We start from the raw sequence: 18,094 nt of genomic DNA, 5'->3' as shown, positions 1-18,094 counted from the left end.
CTCAAAACAGAGATGTATTATCTAGTGAAACCATTAGCTGACCTGCCAGTTTCAGAATCCAAGACCGACTTTTTGTTCAGAAAGCGTGTTTAAAGTAAACAGTTGTTGGTATATAAGCTGTGTTAATGGATAAATGAAATCACATACCAAGCAATAAAGATTTAGTCTTCTTAAGCTACAGTATATTTATCTGTATTATAGCAACATATCATTGTATTGCTATATACATTGATATGTGGTTTCATGACATTTAAAACGTTTAAATAAAAACTTTCTATGTACATTACACATTTCAATACTTCTTAATGTTTTTAACTTCATATCCTACCTTTTTTCTCTCTTTCTCCTAGCTGTTGATGTCCATGTAAACCACTGCCTTGACACCATAGCTGCTGGGGGTGTCCGGATCTGTGGTCTGCATGCCACAGTGGCCCCACGTCGGCAGCAGCAGCAGAGCCCTCCCACCCTGGAGGAGTTTGTGTTTGTTTCCTATTTGGAGACAGAATGCCTGACAGCCAATGGGAAACTCGCAGAGGAGCTAAGGCTCTGCAAAAGTAAATTGATAAATCATCTTTTTGGATCTGTCACCTTTCATCATTTCAATATAATATAGCATGCATAGGTTCACAATCCCAAAACTTGACAGTTAACAGATTAACTGACAAACTCTCAAATTGGGCATAGATGCAACAACTCATAGCGTGTTTCAATCAAGTGAGCTGTCTGTGGTGTACCCTGCCTCTTGCCCAGTGTGAGCTGGGATTGTGCAGCTTTACATCTAGCCGACACCAGCTCAATAGGGTTCAGATGTAGTGATCAAGCTAGCCAAGCCATGACCAGCAGATGCTTTCTTTTCCAAATAACTTTTACAAAATCGTGAAGAATGTTTGCTGTTACTGTCAAGTTGCCGTTAATGGAAGTTATCCTTAATCAGATGTTGCACAGCTGAAAAGGCATGCCAACATGGAGTGGTATCCATGCTGATTGAGGATACCTTGCACACAATGCAGATTGCCCAATCTCCCATTGCCAAAACATCCCACTCTTTGTGTGGATACAGACTCTCATCAGTTTCCAAGACTTGCTTCCAGTCATCTGAACTCTACTGTTTCTGGATCTTGGTCCACTGCATTTTTTTCTGATTTGTCTACCTTATTGGGTTTTTTTTCTTGACCAACTCACCTGAGTCTACTACACACAGTGTCTGTACACTGTTTTCTCTCTCTGTTTTGCCATGTATTAGATTTAGGAGCACTTTGGCATCTGTTTCTCATGGAGGACACTTAAATGCTTGTTTTCTTGGTGCATCTTTAAAGTTTTAATGGTTGATTAAATTGTTACAGTTGAACAAGGAACATCTTTTCTTTGTTTGGGGTATTCATTTTTTACATCTCAGTGTAAAAATCCAATAATGTCTTGGTGCTTCTGAACATTTAGTAGTTTGGAAATTGATCACAGCAACATGTCTCAAAAAAGTTAGGACAGAACCGTCTATAAACATGTGGAAACTGAGGAGACCAGTTTCTGTAGTTTTGGGAGATCAATGTTGTCCCATTCTTGCTTGATATAGTATGCTTAACTGCTCAGTAGCCTGGGCTCTTCTTTGGTGGGTTTTGATTTTCAAGATGCACAACATATTTTCAGTTGGTTAAAGGACTGCAGGAAGGCCAGTTCAGCACATGGACTCTTCTGCTACAAAGCTATGCTGTTGTCATAGATGCAGTATTTGTTTTAGCATTGTCCTGCTGAAATACAGTATGCAAGGCCTTCACTGAAATAATATGCTGCTCAGAAAGCTGAATATATTTTTCAGCGTAGATGGTACCTTTCCAGATGTGCAAGCTGCCTATGCCACTGACCATTTCTGAATTAGTGTTGGCCCAGAGAAGATGGTAGAGTTTCTTGATCCTGTTCATATCAGACACGTGTGTGTGTATATAATACTGACCATTCTCTCCAAATGTTTTTATTCTTAATCTCAGGTTTCTAGATTGGCCACTAGATCGCCTTTCTTACATCATTACTTTATTTAAAACATTGAAGTCTATATTGAAATTTATTTCTGTTATTTATTTTAAAAGAAACTAATACATTCATCCAAATAACAATATTTGAAATACATTTTCTATTATCAACTAATTTTCTTTTTGCATCTTGCATGCCATGTGTCCTGCTCAATCTTTGTCCCACTCTCTCCAAACAGGTTTAATATACAGACTGCAGCAAAAGTTGGCTTCTCATGGTGTCAAGCTATCTATCCCTGGACTACTAGAGGAGTCAGAGCCCCCCCCCCAGCCCTGAGCCATCTGAGCCTGGCCTGGTGCGGTTACTGGCCCTCCTTTGCAGCCTGGAGCTTAATGGGAACCTTGAATCTGAGCTGAAGCAGACAGTGGAAAGAGAGAGGGCATGTCTGCTTCAGGACAGCTTGCTCCAGGGTCTGCTAGACAACTCACCACTCAGACAATGCCTGGACATCGCCATGGAAAACAGCATGCCTGGCAAAATCAAAGTGCTTGAGGTAGAACTACAATTCAAATAAAAATCCAAAAGAATTAGATGTTCACTCAAATGCATTAAGTTTTATTTATGCATCAGTTTGAGATTATACAGTAGTCCTTAACCCTCTTCATTTTTCCAATCCCTGTTAGGCTCTCTCCAATGATGGCCAGCTCTTTACCCGTGTGGTACCCCTACTCAACATCCAGCCCATGCTGCATATAGATTACATTGCCACAGCAACAAACCTGGAGCTTCTGACCTCTCACCAAGCCACTCTGGTAGAGATGGCAATTACATCCGCTCAGTGGGACCCTCTAAAGGGCCCAGCTCCTGGAGGTGTGGTAGGAAGGGCAGATCTAGTGGTTTGTAACCACGCCTGGGGCCCTTTAAATATGGACCCTGGACTACTAGTAGAAAATCTGTCATCTGGAGCTAGGGAAGGGGGGTTTGTTCTCTTTCACACCCTGCTGAAGGACGAGACTCTTGGAGAAATGGTTTCCTTCCTCTCCAACACTACTCACACCAGCAGCCAGAGAGGTCTACTCACACAGGTCAGTGGAAAATTGAACCTCTTTCACACAGTAATGCTGCCATATTGGTAAGAAGAAGATTTCTTCTCCAATTAAACAACAACAGTAACTGATCTATTACTATATAAAATAATAATAAATACAAAAATAAACCATTGTTATCTGTTGTTATCATCGCTCTTTTTGGCCATTAGCTTCTCCCTGCTGTTACATTTCACTATTTTTCATCATTACTTTTTTTATTTTACTTTGCCTAATGTGCTGGAGTTTCTCGTTTGCCTCTCAGTAAATTTCAGTCATGTGACCAGTTATAACCGGAAGTCATTCAGCAGTTAATTGTAGTTGGTGGACAGACAGGATACACACATGGACATGACTGTAGGAATTCTCCCAAACATAATTTGACAGATTAGCTTTTTGTAGCTAAATACAGTAGGTTTATAGGTAACATGCAAACATATACAAAGACACAAACACAATGGGAAACAAGTTACAAAAGCTGAGTGATTGAATTGCTTCAAATTTATACAATTCTGATCACAGACACGCAAACAAAACAGGTAATAAACCATTGAATATGAAAGAATTAGCAGGAATTCTCAGATACACAACATGATGCTCAGTGACAACTGTAAACACATCCACGAGGATTCAGGTGACACAGACATGCACATAAAGACTTTCACAGTAAAACTTTCCACACTGCAGGAAAGTGATCAACAAAAAAATGTTGAACGGTATTTAACACTCTTTTTTCATTCCTACATTCCTACAGGAATATTAACCACCTTTAGTACTTTTCAAACTTCAAACTGATTTTACTTCCCCCAAAAAGTTGCTTTGAAGCCTCAGAATGTAACCTTGTATTCAAAATAGAAAGCGTAGCATGACCAGCGTGTTGGCCTTGTCCAAGGACAACTTTAACATGTAACTAGGAGGAACCAGGAATTGAATCACATGCAACTATTTTATATATCAGTAATGAATAGAAATTGTTTTTTTCCCCCAAAAAAATCTATTTAATAATTTATAATAGAAAAAAACATTTTGTTAAAATCAAGTAAGAAAGGTTTCGATGGGTATCAGAAAGGATGTGAAGTGGAATAAGTTGTGGAATTATGTTGCCAGTATTTTCTCTATTTTCTTGCCAGGCTGAATGGGAGAAGGTGTTCACTGAGGCTTCCCTTAACCTGGTGGCCGTTAGGAAGTCTTTTTATGGCTCTGCCCTATTTCTTTGTCGCTGTCGGTCTCCAAGTAAACAGTCCATTTTCTTACCTGTGGACAGCACAGACTACAAATGGGTGGAAAAACTTAAGGTGGGTTCCACATTCTTTCATTTGTGTTTGGTTTTTGAAGTGTCCAGCAGTGTCCTGAAACACACTGTTTCAGACATTTTTAACATAATCTTTACATAAAACATACTTAATCATTATTGTAAGTTACTATTTGTATCTCTGCAACAGGTCCTAATGGCAGAGTCAACAGAATGTCCAGTGTGGTTGACTGCCTCAAACTCCAACTGTGGCATTGTGGGACTGGTTAACTGTCTACGGCAGGAGCCAGGTGGCAACAGAATACGGTACAGCACATCTTCAGTTATAGACACACTATAATTTAGTACATTACCTATAAAATAGTTTTTTATTTCTTGATTATGTATTTTCTTTATCTTTGGCTAAAGTTTGACTCCAACTTTGACTGTCTCAATAAGAATAATAAGCACTTAAGTCATTTAGTATCACTGCACTTACATTTTGGAGTTTGCAAGTTTAAGCAGGAAATAGTACTGTAGTTTGTACTTGTACTTGTGTAATACAGGAGTGTACATTACCACATACCTCTCACCACAGTTTTTTTAGCGAAAGAATTGCCCGGTGGTACATATGTCCATGTACTTGTCAGGGTGAATGTTTTCATACAGTGTTCCTTTTTCTAATGTACTATACTTGTTTTGGTTTCTCCTTCACTGTCAACAGCTGTGCATTTGTGTCCAATCTAAATGAGTCTTCAGCAGCACCAATCCTCCAGCCAGACCATAAATCCATGCAGTCAGTGCTAGAGGGGGATCTGGTTATGAATGTGTTCAGAGACGGACACTGGGGCGTCTTCAGACACCAGCTCATCAGTCACAGTAACAAACAATAAATATATATATACTGATGTAGCATTTCAAATTGTGAGTCTCTGTCATATTAACTGGTCACTTTTTCTGCAACTGCTTATCATTTGTGCCACAACATGGCATGTGTTACAGAATAACATCTGTAGGTGGCACTCAGCTTTGACTCAGATCACCCTTTCCATACACAAGTTGTAGCCCATATTATGATTCATACTGTTACAAAGTCCTGTGGTCAGAAATTAGGCTACTTTAAACTTTATGTTTATGTGTAACGTTTTTTTTTTTTTTTTTAAGATTACAATCGGAGCTAAAGAGCAGACCTGTACATTAAACAATTGTAGTGAAGTTGCATGTGAAAGGTTTAGTAGAATTAAGTATAAAATATGAATTCAGTCGTGTCCACCATGTTGTCTGTTAAAGTCAGTATAAATACAGGGTTATGATAGCAGCTGCGTGATAATGTGTGTATGTGTACTTTTTATGAGACAGTTTAGATGCATGCATTTTAGTAGAATGAACAAATATGAAATAATACACGCTCAAAAAAAATAAAGGAACACTTTGAAAACACATCAGATCTCAAAAAATCATGGGGGGTATCTAATATGGACTGGGTAATGTGTGAGGAATAAAAGGATGCCACATTGTTTGATGGAAACAAAAATGATCAACCTACTACATCCTGGAATCTCTCCTTTCAAGAGACAGACATGATGTTGATGTGCCATCCTGAAGCAGTTGGACTGCCTGTGCAGGGTCCAGGTATCGCCTCGTGCTACCAGTAGTAACACTGACCCTAGTAAAATGCAAAGCTAATTAAAATCAGAAAATATGAGGAAAGAAATGTCAGTGGCCTCCAACTGTATAACCATTCCTAATCTAGGGGTCATCTCACTGTTGCCCCTCTAGTGCACCTGTTGTGAATTTTAATAACACCAAAGCAGCTGAAACTGATTAACAAACCCCTCTGCTACTTAACTGACCAGACCAATATTCCAGAAGTTAATCTGACTTGACCCTATACTCTGTTTTAAAAGTGTTCCTTTTTTTTTTTTTTTAAATATAGACAATCATTGTCTCCATGTTTAACCATGTTTAACAGATGCTTGGCTAAATATGTACAGTAACTGTATAGTATTGTTATATGCTATTAATTCACAAGCAACACCGTACCTTGTGTATATTCAGACTGTAGAGTGGGGATGAGGGTGGAACTTTGTGAGGCAGGGTGGTAGAACATGTTGGATTGTTCCTGATGCAGGGTTAAAAATACTGCAATATTGACGTAACACCAATGGCAAGGTACTGCAACAATACTGTGCTGAAAAACACTGACACTTTGAAGCACTTCATCTGCAAGTTGTTCTAGTCCTTTTGGACATGTACCTATTTGGTTGTGATACTGTTATTTATTCATAAACATTATATTTTATCAATTTTTATTCTTACATTAAGTTTGACAACTAATGTGACAACTAATCACAATTTATGTGTTAGTAGCAGGAAAGCAGCTGTGCTTTAGGAAGTTGTCGCATAACTTTATGTTATTACATTCCATTTCAAGTCAACTATGACAGCAAATATAATGCATCACTAATAAAAAAAACAAACAGTGACAAGCCAAAGATCTGAACGTCTAAATGAGGCCATTATTTTTAATGCAAGTTTTTGACTTTGGACAAAATTACAATAAATGTATTGTGTATTGTGCCAGTTAACTTTGGCCCCTAAAGGCCAGTATCATAAATTACCAACTTCTGGGATGATTTTAGGATGTAAATCAATAAATCTAATGGGTTCAGCAAATACAAAAAAGCCATAATTAACCAAGAGAAAACTTGATTGTTAAGCGATTAACTAAGTCACTTTGATGTAGTATTGTGGTATAAACCTGTCTAAGATTCCTTCCATGTGACCATGGCATCCAGTTCCATTAAAGCATTTGTCATTATGTTTTCTTATTGTCAGATCCAAATGAAGAATTGACAGAGCATGCTTACGTCAATGTGTTGACTCGAGGTGATCTGTCTTCTCTACGCTGGATTGCCTCTCCACTGCGCCACTATGTGACGAGCAACCCCAATGTACAACTGTGTCATGTCTACTATAGCTCACTTAACTTTAGAGACATAATGCTGGCCACTGGTAAACTGCCACCAGATGCGATTCCAGGTGTGTGTAGAAGACTGTTGTTATTTACTATACATATACTATATATATCAAGCACCTGTAGTCAAATAACTTTGCTTGTTCATTGTGCATTGTTTAGGAGATGTGGCTTTGCAGCAGTGCATGTTGGGCATGGAGTTTTCTGGTCATGATCCAACTGGTCGGCGTGTCATGGGGCTGCTACCGGCTAAAGGCCTGGCCACAAGTGTGGATGCTGACAAACGTTTCCTCTGGGATGTTCCCTCCAACTGGTCAGTGTCAAGCAATGTTTGCAAGTAACTCTACGAGTCTGAGATCTTCTTCTTCTTCTTCTCTTTCGGCTTTTACCATCAGGGGTCGCCACAGCGAATCATCCTTCTCCACCTAACTCTATCATGAGCATCTTCTACCCTAACACTAGCCAACCTCATGTCCTCTGTTATAACATCCATGTATCTCCTCCTTGGCCGTCCTCTTGCCCTCCTGCCTGGCAGCTCCATCTCCAACATCCTTCTACCAATATATTCACTATCCCTCCTCTACACATATCCAAACCATCTCAGTCTGGCCTCTCTGACTTTGTCGCTAACACAGTCAACGTGAGCCGTCCCTCTGATGTACTTATTCCTAATTCTGTCTAACCTGGTCACACCTAAGGAGAACCTCAACATCTTCATATCTGCTACCTCCAACACAGCCTCTTGTCTCTTTCTCACTGCTACAGTCTCTAACCCAGACCTGGGCAAATTAAGGCCCGCGGGCCACATCCGGCCCTTTGTACGTCCCTGTCCGGGCCGCGTGAGGCCAATCATAAACACCATAAATTAAACTTTTTTTTAAACTTTTATTTTGAAATTTTACGTATGCACGTCGTAGACGTAGCACCTTCACTCGCGTATACACGTGTGTGAGTGAAGGTGATGCTGTTCGCCAGGTTATCCCCAAGATGTCGGCACACCCCAAGAAAAGAAAAGTTGATAACGAATGCCGTATTTTCAACAAAACATGGACTTTCAAATATTTCTTTAGAAATTAAAGGCAAAGCAGTGTGCTTAGTCTGTGGTACACAGGTTGCTGTGTTTAACGAATATAATTTGAATCGCCACTACACCACCAAGCATGAAGATAAATACAGAAATCTGTCTGGTGAAGAGCGTGCAAGGGAGTCTGATGCATTGCTTGCAAAACTACAAACCCAACAAGGATTTTTCACTAAACATCACACTCCCAGAGATGCAGCCGTCAGGACAAGTTATGTCATTTCTCACAAAATCGCCAGAAAAAGTAAGGCGTTTTCCGACGGAGAGTTTATTAAGGAGTGTTTATTGGACTCTGCTGCGCTGATGTGCCCAGAGAAAAAAGGCGCATTTGAGAACGTTTCACTCTCAAGTTAAAAAATAAATTGCACTGGTTCAATAATTGTTTTTCTTATTTAACCAATAGACCACAGTTTCACATAACCTAATATACATATTTACAGAGTGCTTTATTCTTCTGATTATCAGTACCAGGTATTCAAAATATTTAATTTAAGTATTTTACAATGAAAGAAAGTTGGTGGCCCTCTGACACAATTCAGGCTTCTCATGCGGCCCCTGATAAAAATTAATTGCCCACCCCTGCTCTAACCCATAGAGCAGAGCTGGTCTCACCACTGTCTTGTACACCTTTCCTTTGAGTCTTGCTGACACTCTTCTGTCACACAACACTCCTGACACTTTCCTCCACCCGCTCCAACCTGCCTGCACTCTCCTCTTCACCTCTTTTCCACACTCTCCATCACACTGAACTGTTGACCCCAAGTACTTAAACTCCTGCACCTTCTTCACCTCAGCCCCCTGTAACCTAACGCTTCTACCTTGATCCCTCTTGTTTAGACACATGTATTCTGTCTTACTGCGACTGACCTTCATGCCTCTTCTTTCCAGAGCAAACCTCCACCTCTCCAGCTGTTCCTCTACCTGCTCTCTACTCTCACTGCAAATCGCAATGTCATCCGCAAACATCATTGTCCAGGGAGATTCTTGTGGATGATTTGCATAGTTATTTTGGCAATTTTTACGCCGCATGCCCTTCCTGACGCAACCCTCTCTATTTATCCGGGCTTGGGACCGGCACAGAAGTAACTGGCTTGCCACCCCCTGTGGCTAGATTACGAGTCTGAGATCTGATTTGGAATAAATAAGATTTCTTGGTTTTAAAATAGACTTAGTATTAAACTCATCTCAACTTCTGTGTTTGAATTACTTTCTGGTCAGAAAATTGTTTCTGTCAGTAAACACACAAATTAATGAATGCAGGAACGTTATATAGTGTAATAGATGGCTATCTTTAAACAGCCAGATCCCTCAGAGCCTTCAATGTGGCCCTCTCCGGTGGTGATGTGATGAAATTAAGGATTTATCTTGGACAGATACTATTTAATAATTTCTAGGTTACATGCACAAGAACAAGATGAGCTGGCTAGCAGTTGTCTTCTGTTTTAACTTGTGCAAAAAGCATCATAACAGTTGTCAAAACCCTTTTTGTTTACAGTATTAGCCAACATCCAGCCATTAACTTCCATTTATCTGGAGACGGGTCTGGGTGGCAGACGGTTCACAAGGTTTTCCAACCAGTGCTGTTTTTGCGACTGATGCAACAACAGAGGTTTAGGAAGAGATAGCTGTAGATACTGAAGAGGAGGACAACAGCAGGAGTGCAGGAGGACAGGTTGCTGTAGAAGGTTTAACTACTGCAGAAGCACAACAAATAAAGAGAGATATAGAATTAAGTCAATTCAGAAAAGCAGATCTCTCAGTAAAAGGGGCCTCATTGGTGTTCCTCTGTGCCTTGTTATTGTTCAGTTTCAGTGTGTGCACCTGTTTTTACCAACCAATACCTATGCATACATGTTTATGTTTATGTTAATAGCATAGTGGAATATGCTTTACAATAGTAAAAAATATTTCAGTAGTAGTAGTAATAGTAACTTCTAGTCTAGAAGTGAATAAAGCAGTGGATTATGGGAAATAAGACTAGATACGTGTTTTTGAGGTGTAAATGCTGATGTGTTTATGTGGCTCTCAAATAAGTGACTACATTAGGGACCTTGTAGGAAGGGAGGACAGTAGTGTTGTCTATAGTAAGTGAGAAATATTAGATGGTTTAAATTAGTGTTTTGGCACCTATGATGATTATTTCATATTTATTGCAGCTGTGTTTTCATTTATTTGCATTCATTATTTTGTGTCCTCTGGAAAGAGGGCAATGGTTAAGACATTTGGTGAAAGGTGCAGTGCTGGATGACATCTGCATATTAATGAAAGTAGTAGTAGTCTGTGTTTTATGATGTTGCTTCTGAGTGTGATTGACACCGCTCTTCAGATCTTTGCATTGACTTTCTGTGGCTGCAAGGATCAAGTTCAAAGCTCTGTCTCTTGCCTACAGAGTGGTCAACTCCACAGTTCCATCTTCTCCATCATCTTAGTTCAATCATTCAGGTCTACATCCCCTCCCGTCCACTGCGCTCAACCGGGGAACGACGTGTGGTGGTACCAGCACCACACAGTCGACACCAAGGAAAACTGTTCAGCTCAGTGATCCCACGATGGTGGAATGAGCTGCCTATCTCTGCACGCTCAGCCACCTCACTTGCAATCTTTAAAAAACTGCTGAAAACAGAACTCGTCCACATCTTCCTTTGCACTTAAACAAAAACAAAAAAAAACTTTTCTACTCTTTTGTTCTCACATCTTTTGAAACAGAAACACTTTTTTGATAGCACTTTGCTTTGATGTTGTTTCTCCTTGACTTAGATTTTGTTTGCTTGCCTTGTTCCTCACTTGTAAGTCGCTTTGGATAAACGCGTCTGCTAAATGACTAAATGTAAATGTAAATGTGATATTGATATTACCTCATGCTATATAATGGCATACTTCTGTGTTTGCAGGAGCCTGGAGCAGGCGGCCTCAGTGCCAGTGGTCTACGCCACAGCCTACTACTCCCTGATGGTGCGTGGCAGGCTTCGCCCTGGAGAAACCATTCTCATCCACTCAGGGTCAGGGGGGGTTGGTCAGGCTGCCATTGCCATAGCACTCAGCAAGAAATGCAAAGTCTTTACTACAGTCGGTTAGTATTAGATTTACAAGCATGTTGTCACCGTATCATACTGACACGTACATACACTCCCCTCCAAAACTCTTTCACCCTGTAATTATAATTGGCTCGTAAGTATACAGCATTTAATGGTGTATATGAGTTACCAAGTCATAACTATTTGGCGTATAAATATTTTTAATTCTAACACTTTGTATGTTATTACTAGGCTCAACAGAGAAGCGGGCCTACCTGCAGGAGAGGTTTCCTCAGCTCTCATCAGAGTCCTTTGCTAACTCCAGAGACACCTCTTTTGAACAGCACATTTTGCTCCACACACAAGGCAAAGGTCAGATATCTGCTCCTGTAAATTCCAGTTGTGTTCAACATGCAATGCTTCACACAGTTTTACCATATTTTCTATTAAATGGGATGACATACACCATGTAAAAATTTCTTGACAAATTTGGGAATTAAATTTTCTTTCCACAATGGCAACCTAAGTTCACAGGCACCAAAGCAGCCCGGAATAATGATGCTCACTCCACCATACTTCACAGTAGAGTGGTTTCTTAATTTTGTTATACTGTGTCAATCATTTTAAGGTTACCTAAACTTATTTCTATATTCTCTTCAATAGTTAAATAGATTTAATAGTTAGTTTAAATAATTAAAATAATAATAATAATGAATACTTTATTGATCCTCTTGGGTTTCTTGAAGAGAGTTCTTCCTCTCCGCTAGTGCTTGCTCAAGTGGGGTTGTTGGGTTTTCTATATAATTCTTTCTATATAATTATGTCTTGTCATTTCAATTTTATTCCTGACATTTTGACTTTTCTTTGCATTTTCTTTCAAAATGCAAAATAAGAGAAAAAGTTTTATGGCCAGGAGTGTTTGAACCAGCATTCAAAAGACCAGGTCTGTTGAATGCTTGTTAAAAGCAAAAGACATTCACTATATTTATGCTTATTACTGCATACAAAACTATTACTTTTTTTTTTAATTTTATATTTAGAAATATAAATAGAAAATAAATAGAAATAGAAATATATTTTGACATAAAATAGCACCCTCAGAAATTCAGAAAATATACAGTATGTAATTTTATTTTAAATATTTTTTTATAGCAATCAGTTATTTTCTTATTGTGAATAGCTAGATAGTAAAGTGGTAAGATCACTAAACTCCATGCAGGAGACTGCATGGAGTTTAAATCTGGGGTTGAATGTGAATTTCAATGATTCCTGCTTCTATTTTTGTTAGCTTGATAATGACTAATATCTAAAGGGCCTAGGGCTAGGTGGAGCAGGAGTGATTTTGAGTCTCATGCTATTGCTAACTTTACATTTAGAGAAAACATTTAAGCCAAATGCTAAAAGAAGAAAATGACATGAAAGGGCAAGATAGGACAGATCACATTGTTTATTTTGTTTTATTTTTATTTATTTCTTTTTTTATTTAAGGTCATAGGAAGTTGCAGAAAAATTCCGTTTTTAGCAGATTTTTTATTATCTGGAGTGAAGCTGCTGAGTGTGGAGAGTTTGTTAGCTCTTTCCACCATTGTGGGACCTTTGCTTGGGATCTTGTTAAGTTGCATATTAAAGCTTTGATTGTACTGACTGCTCAAAGTACACTTTTTATGACAGATAATGTTTTTTTTTTGTATGTGTCTTTCAGGTGTAGATGTAGTGCTGAACTCACTGTCTGAGGAGAAATTGCATGCTAGTATTCGTTGCCTAGCCAGACATGGACGATTTTTGGAGATCGGCAAGTACGACTTGTCCAACAACTCTCAACTGGGTCAGTAGGAAGCCTCAGGTTTTCACACTTGAAATTTTATGTTACACCAAATAGGTTTGGTATATTATTGGTAATTATTATTAGTAGTAATAAGTCAGATTAGTTATTTCCTTCCTCCTGTGTTGTATCATGACCACACTCAACCATCATGCATCTTTAGATTTTTTGTTATTTTAAAGTTTTTCTTTGTATTTGTGTTTATACCTTTATTTTCTGCATGTAATTCTTTTCTTTAGAGCAGAGAACAGCTGTAACAAGGCAAAGCAAATTTGCTGTTCATCTGCTGTGTTTGAGAGGGACCTACAAATCATGGAGGATTATTGTAGTCACAAAAAGCTTCTTTAGCTTCTCAAGGACCCATTTCCAGTGTCCATTACATAAAAAACAAAAAGAACAATACATAAAAAAAAAACCTTTAATTCACTTTGATACTTGATGTCTTAAAAAACTATAAATGCCTGAAAATGACAAGTTTTGGTCAGAGTATATCCATGCGTATTGTGAATAGGAACTGCAAAAAGGCAAGTGCATGCAACTGTGTGTGCAGACAGTGTGCTTGGGGAGTTTAGGGTGGCTGTGGCTCAATAAGTAGAGCAGTTGACTGCCATTCGCAGGATTGGTGGTTTGATTCTTGGCTGCCACGTCACATGCCAAAGTGTCCTTGGGCAAGATACTGAACCCCAAGTTGCCCCCGGTGAGTCAGGTCAGCTGCATAGCAGCTCTGCCATCAGTGTGTGAATGTGTGTGTGCTTGTGTGTGTGAATGGGTGAATGAGACGCAGTGTAAAGCGCTTTGAGTACCAGCTAGGTAGAAAAGCGCTATATAAGTGCAGACCATTTACCATTTTACAATATCAACCTGTTAAATCCATGGGATTATCATTTTGGTTGTTAGGGGAAACTGCAGCTGAGTTTGTTCAAGCCAAAGGCTTTAGTAGACAATTAGTCACAAATTATGCTGTAGTCAATGTGCCCTGTCTCTTGTTACCTGCGCTGCCTTCGTTTCCATTTCTTTGAGACAAGGCTTGGTAATGTTCACACCCAGCCTTGCCTAGCCCAGGTTTTTTTGACTGATGATAAATCATCAACTTTTATCATTGTAGTCATAGTCAGCACTTAACAGTGTCATTATGTATTTGTGATTTCTCCAGGCATGGCTCTTTTCCTAAAGAATGTGGCTTTCCATGGCATTCTGCTGGATGCTCTCTTTGAAGAAGGCAACCAAGAGTGGGATGAAGTATCCCAGTTACTAAAGGAAGGCATTTTGGAAGGTGTAGTTCAGCCTCTCAAGACGACAGTGTTTAAGAGAGACCAAGTGGAAGAAGCATTCAGATACATGGCTCAAGGAAAGCACATTGGGAAGGTCCTCCTTCAAGTTAGTTTCACTTCAGATTTTCATCATTTGATGTTAAAATGGGAGGACTATAAAGTGCAACATGCATTTTATAGTATCCTCAATCCTTTATTTCGGACTAACTTCGCATAACTGATTATTTAACGGTTATGTGTAACTGACTACAACTCCAAAATACTGTAACACCACAGTGTTCTTACGGGTTCCTCTCTCTATACAGGTATGTTGTGAGAAGAGGGGGGTAACTGTTCAACCTGCTTCCCCTTTGCCTCTTCCGGCTATCTGTCGCACCTTCTGTCTTGCCTCTCACTCCTACATCATCACTGGTGGACTGGGAGGCTTTGGATTGGAGCTTGCTCAGTGGCTGATTGAGAGAGGAGCCTGCAAACTGGTGCTAACTTCCAGATCAGGCATCAGGAATGGTAATACAATAAATTATTAGTAATACTACAAATTAGTCTTTGTAGTTCATCTACTCCATTAAAATGGCAGAGGAATCTGCTTGGAACCGGTAAACACTGGTCAGATTAGATTTATCTTCACTAAAGTTATATATTTTCACAAAATCTAGCCAGGCTTAGTTAATGAAGCTATTTTAATCAAATCTTTCTGATCTTTTAGATGTGACTGGATCACTAAAAAATTTGAGTGGCTTGGCAAATACAGTGTGGATTAAATTCGTGAAAGTGCATTTCATCATTTGTGTTATTGCACAGATGTAAAATTTAAAAATATTAGTTATGTTTTTCTGTTTCAGAGAAAAAAAAAAAGACGTGTGCATGATTATTATGCAATTGCATAACTAATTATGCTGTGACGCATATGGGTTGGGCAGTCATTTACAAACCCCAGGGTTGGTGGCTGATTGGTGGTTCTCCTGATTCCTGGCTACACATCAAAGTGTCCAGTGTGCAGCTGCATTTAGGTGCATTTCTTTGTTCGTGGTCAATTTTAGTTGAAGCTGCCATCATACATTCGCAAAGACTGTTTAGAAATGTATAACTTGTTTCCCCAAGTTGCCTACAAGTACCGGTACTTAATTGGATTTAAACTAGGTGAACAATGGTAAGGCTATCATTACTCATTTTTTAAGCCTTGCTTAAGCTGGCTATCCTACTAGTGGAGTACATGAGTGCCTGAGATGGAACATTGCCATACATAAATAACACAGCGTATCTGAATGCTACAGATTTCTTCTTGAGGAGCATGTATTCCAGAAACCGACAGTAACTTTATTATTGATTTGAGTCCATTTTAAACCATCTGCCACTCTAAAAGGCCCAGCCATTTTTAATGATTCCAGTCTTTCTCACCTTGCCAATGACTTAGAGAGAGAGATTCCCATGTTATGATATCGTCATGTTATTTAGTTGAATGATTACACAGTTTGTTCTATATATCACCACCTGTTGTTTCAATGGTTTTCTTTTTAACTGTTGCTAGGTTACCAGTCAAAGCGAGTGCATGAATGGCAGAGTCAAGGTGTGGATGTGTTGGTGTCAACCAATGATGTCAGCACGGTAGAGGGAACAGAGCGACTCATTGCAGAGGCCTGCACACTGGGCCCAGTGGGTGGTGTTTTCCACCTAGCCATGGTAACACACAATTCAGTTTATTTATGTAGTGCCAAAACATAAAAAAGTCTGGCACTTACAGTGTAAGTTTTAAGACCTTACAGAATATAACAATACAGCTACTGCTGCATAAACACATCAGTTGGGTCAAAGTAACCTCTTTCACAAATGTCTAATCCCAGCTTACATTAGGTATTAGTTACAATCCAATGCTTAGTGGTGAATGCTACATAGATAACCCAACAAATCACAAAAAACAGAAAAAAGTTTTCTGTGTGAGAGAAAAAAATGTTAAGCACTAGCATGCAAGTACTGCAATAAAGTAGAGGGAAAATATCCAGTATTTATCTACATCAAAAGGAACACTGTTTTCCATTAGCATATAGAGATTTACAGAGGCAGTGTCTGTCTTCTGTCAGTAGATTGGTAGGTGCACTTGACTCAGTGCTGTGAAAGTGGATTTGCCTCCTTCCTGTTTGTCACACTTAAATGTTTCAGACAATCAACTAAATTTAATATTACACAAAAGATAACCTGAGTAAATAGTTTATTTATATGATGTTGATAAAATAGCTGTCCATACCTGCCTTACCTTATGTGGAAAAAGTATTTGACTCACTAAAGTATTTGTGAGAGCTATTATCCACAACAGTGGTGAACCTTCTCAGGAGTGGCCGGCGTGCCAAAATGACTGAGAAGCACAACGATGACTCATTCAGGAGGTCATAAAGACCCAGAACAACATCTAAAGATCTGCAGGCCTCACTTGCCTCAGTGATATTGAGTGTTCATGATTCAATAATAAGAAAGAGACTAGGCAAAAATGGCATCCATGGGACAGTTTCAAGATGAAAGCCAGTTACTCCTGAAGGAAAATTTTAGACTATCAGTTTGAAAACCCTCCAAAATGGCTGAATTAAATCATTCTGTAAAGAGTGGGTCAACATTCCTCCACAAAGATGTGAAGACTCTTTGCCATTTATTGCAAATGCTTAATTGCAGTTGTTGCCGCCAAGGGTGGTCAAACACAATCACCTTTCTCTTAGTAAATCATTAATCTCTTAGTAAATGCAAATGCAATCATTTAAAACTGCATTTTGTATTTACTCAGGCTATCTGTGTGTAATATTACATTTGTTTTTTGTTCATTTGAATTATTGAAGTGTGACAAACAAATGGAAAAGTCAGTAAGGGGACAAGAATATTTTTTTTACATGTGTGCATGACTTTTTGGTGCTCAGAGGATGAAGCAAGCAAACTACCATGGTGAATGTCTGATTTCTCAGATATAGTTTTTTTTAATTATTATTTTAAATCTATTTTATGATGATAACATTTTTATGGAGATTATTATGCAATCTCCTTAAACACAGTTAACATTTGGTATATCATTATCAGGTATTAAAAGATGGCATGTTGGAGAATCTGACTTCTCAACTTTTCCTTGATGTTAACAAACCTAAATATGATGGCACCATTAACCTGGACAAGTAAGATACACATTGAGGCATCTGTTTAAATAAGGTATAAATTAGGCTGCTGTTTACTTCTGCCTTTTTCTTGATGCATTTACTTCCATTCTATCTCCAGAGTGACAAGAAAGTTGTGTCCAGACCTCAGCTACTTTGTGGCCTTCTCCTCAGTCAGCTGTGGCCGTGGCAATGCTGGCCAAAGTAATTATGGGTATGCCAACTCAGCCATGGAGCGTGTGTGTGAAAAGCGCCATTATGATGGCCTACCAGGACTGGCAATCCAGTGGGGTGCCATTGGGGATGTGGGCGTGGTCCTGGAAACCATGGGTGGCAATGATACAGTAATTGGTGGCACCCTACCACAGCGCATCACATCCTGCATGGAGACGCTTGATCACTTCCTATGCCAGCATAAGCCAGTAATGTCTAGCTTTGTACTGGCACAAAGGACGGTGGTAAAGAGTGAAGGAGGAAACCAGAGAGACTTGGTGGATGCTGTAGCTCACATACTGGGTAA

At 39.2% G+C, this 18,094-nt stretch overlaps 1 protein-coding gene across 1 annotated transcript in view; it reads left to right on the top strand.

Annotated features, from left to right (window-relative positions):
- Positions 1-18,094, top strand: part of fasn (fatty acid synthase) — a 46,634-nt gene that overhangs the window by 23,520 nt on the left and 5,020 nt on the right. The window contains 17 exon segments of the mRNA XM_026350698.2: positions 351-554; positions 2,204-2,295; positions 2,297-2,518; positions 2,649-3,050; positions 4,181-4,345; positions 4,493-4,608; positions 5,006-5,160; positions 7,120-7,323; positions 7,421-7,571; positions 11,231-11,409; positions 11,606-11,725; positions 13,056-13,178; positions 14,329-14,552; positions 14,752-14,953; positions 15,975-16,126; positions 17,504-17,595; positions 17,696-18,090. Of these exon segments, the coding sequence (XP_026206483.1) occupies positions 351-554; positions 2,204-2,295; positions 2,297-2,518; positions 2,649-3,050; positions 4,181-4,345; positions 4,493-4,608; positions 5,006-5,160; positions 7,120-7,323; positions 7,421-7,571; positions 11,231-11,409; positions 11,606-11,725; positions 13,056-13,178; positions 14,329-14,552; positions 14,752-14,953; positions 15,975-16,126; positions 17,504-17,595; positions 17,696-18,090 (3,198 nt within the window).

Source organism: Anabas testudineus, chromosome 19 (genome assembly GCF_900324465.2).
Source record: "Anabas testudineus chromosome 19, fAnaTes1.2, whole genome shotgun sequence".
NCBI lineage: Eukaryota > Metazoa > Chordata > Actinopteri > Anabantiformes > Anabantidae > Anabas > Anabas testudineus.
The sequence above is the reverse complement of the archived record's forward strand: the minus strand, read 5'-3'. Positions and strand labels throughout refer to the sequence as shown.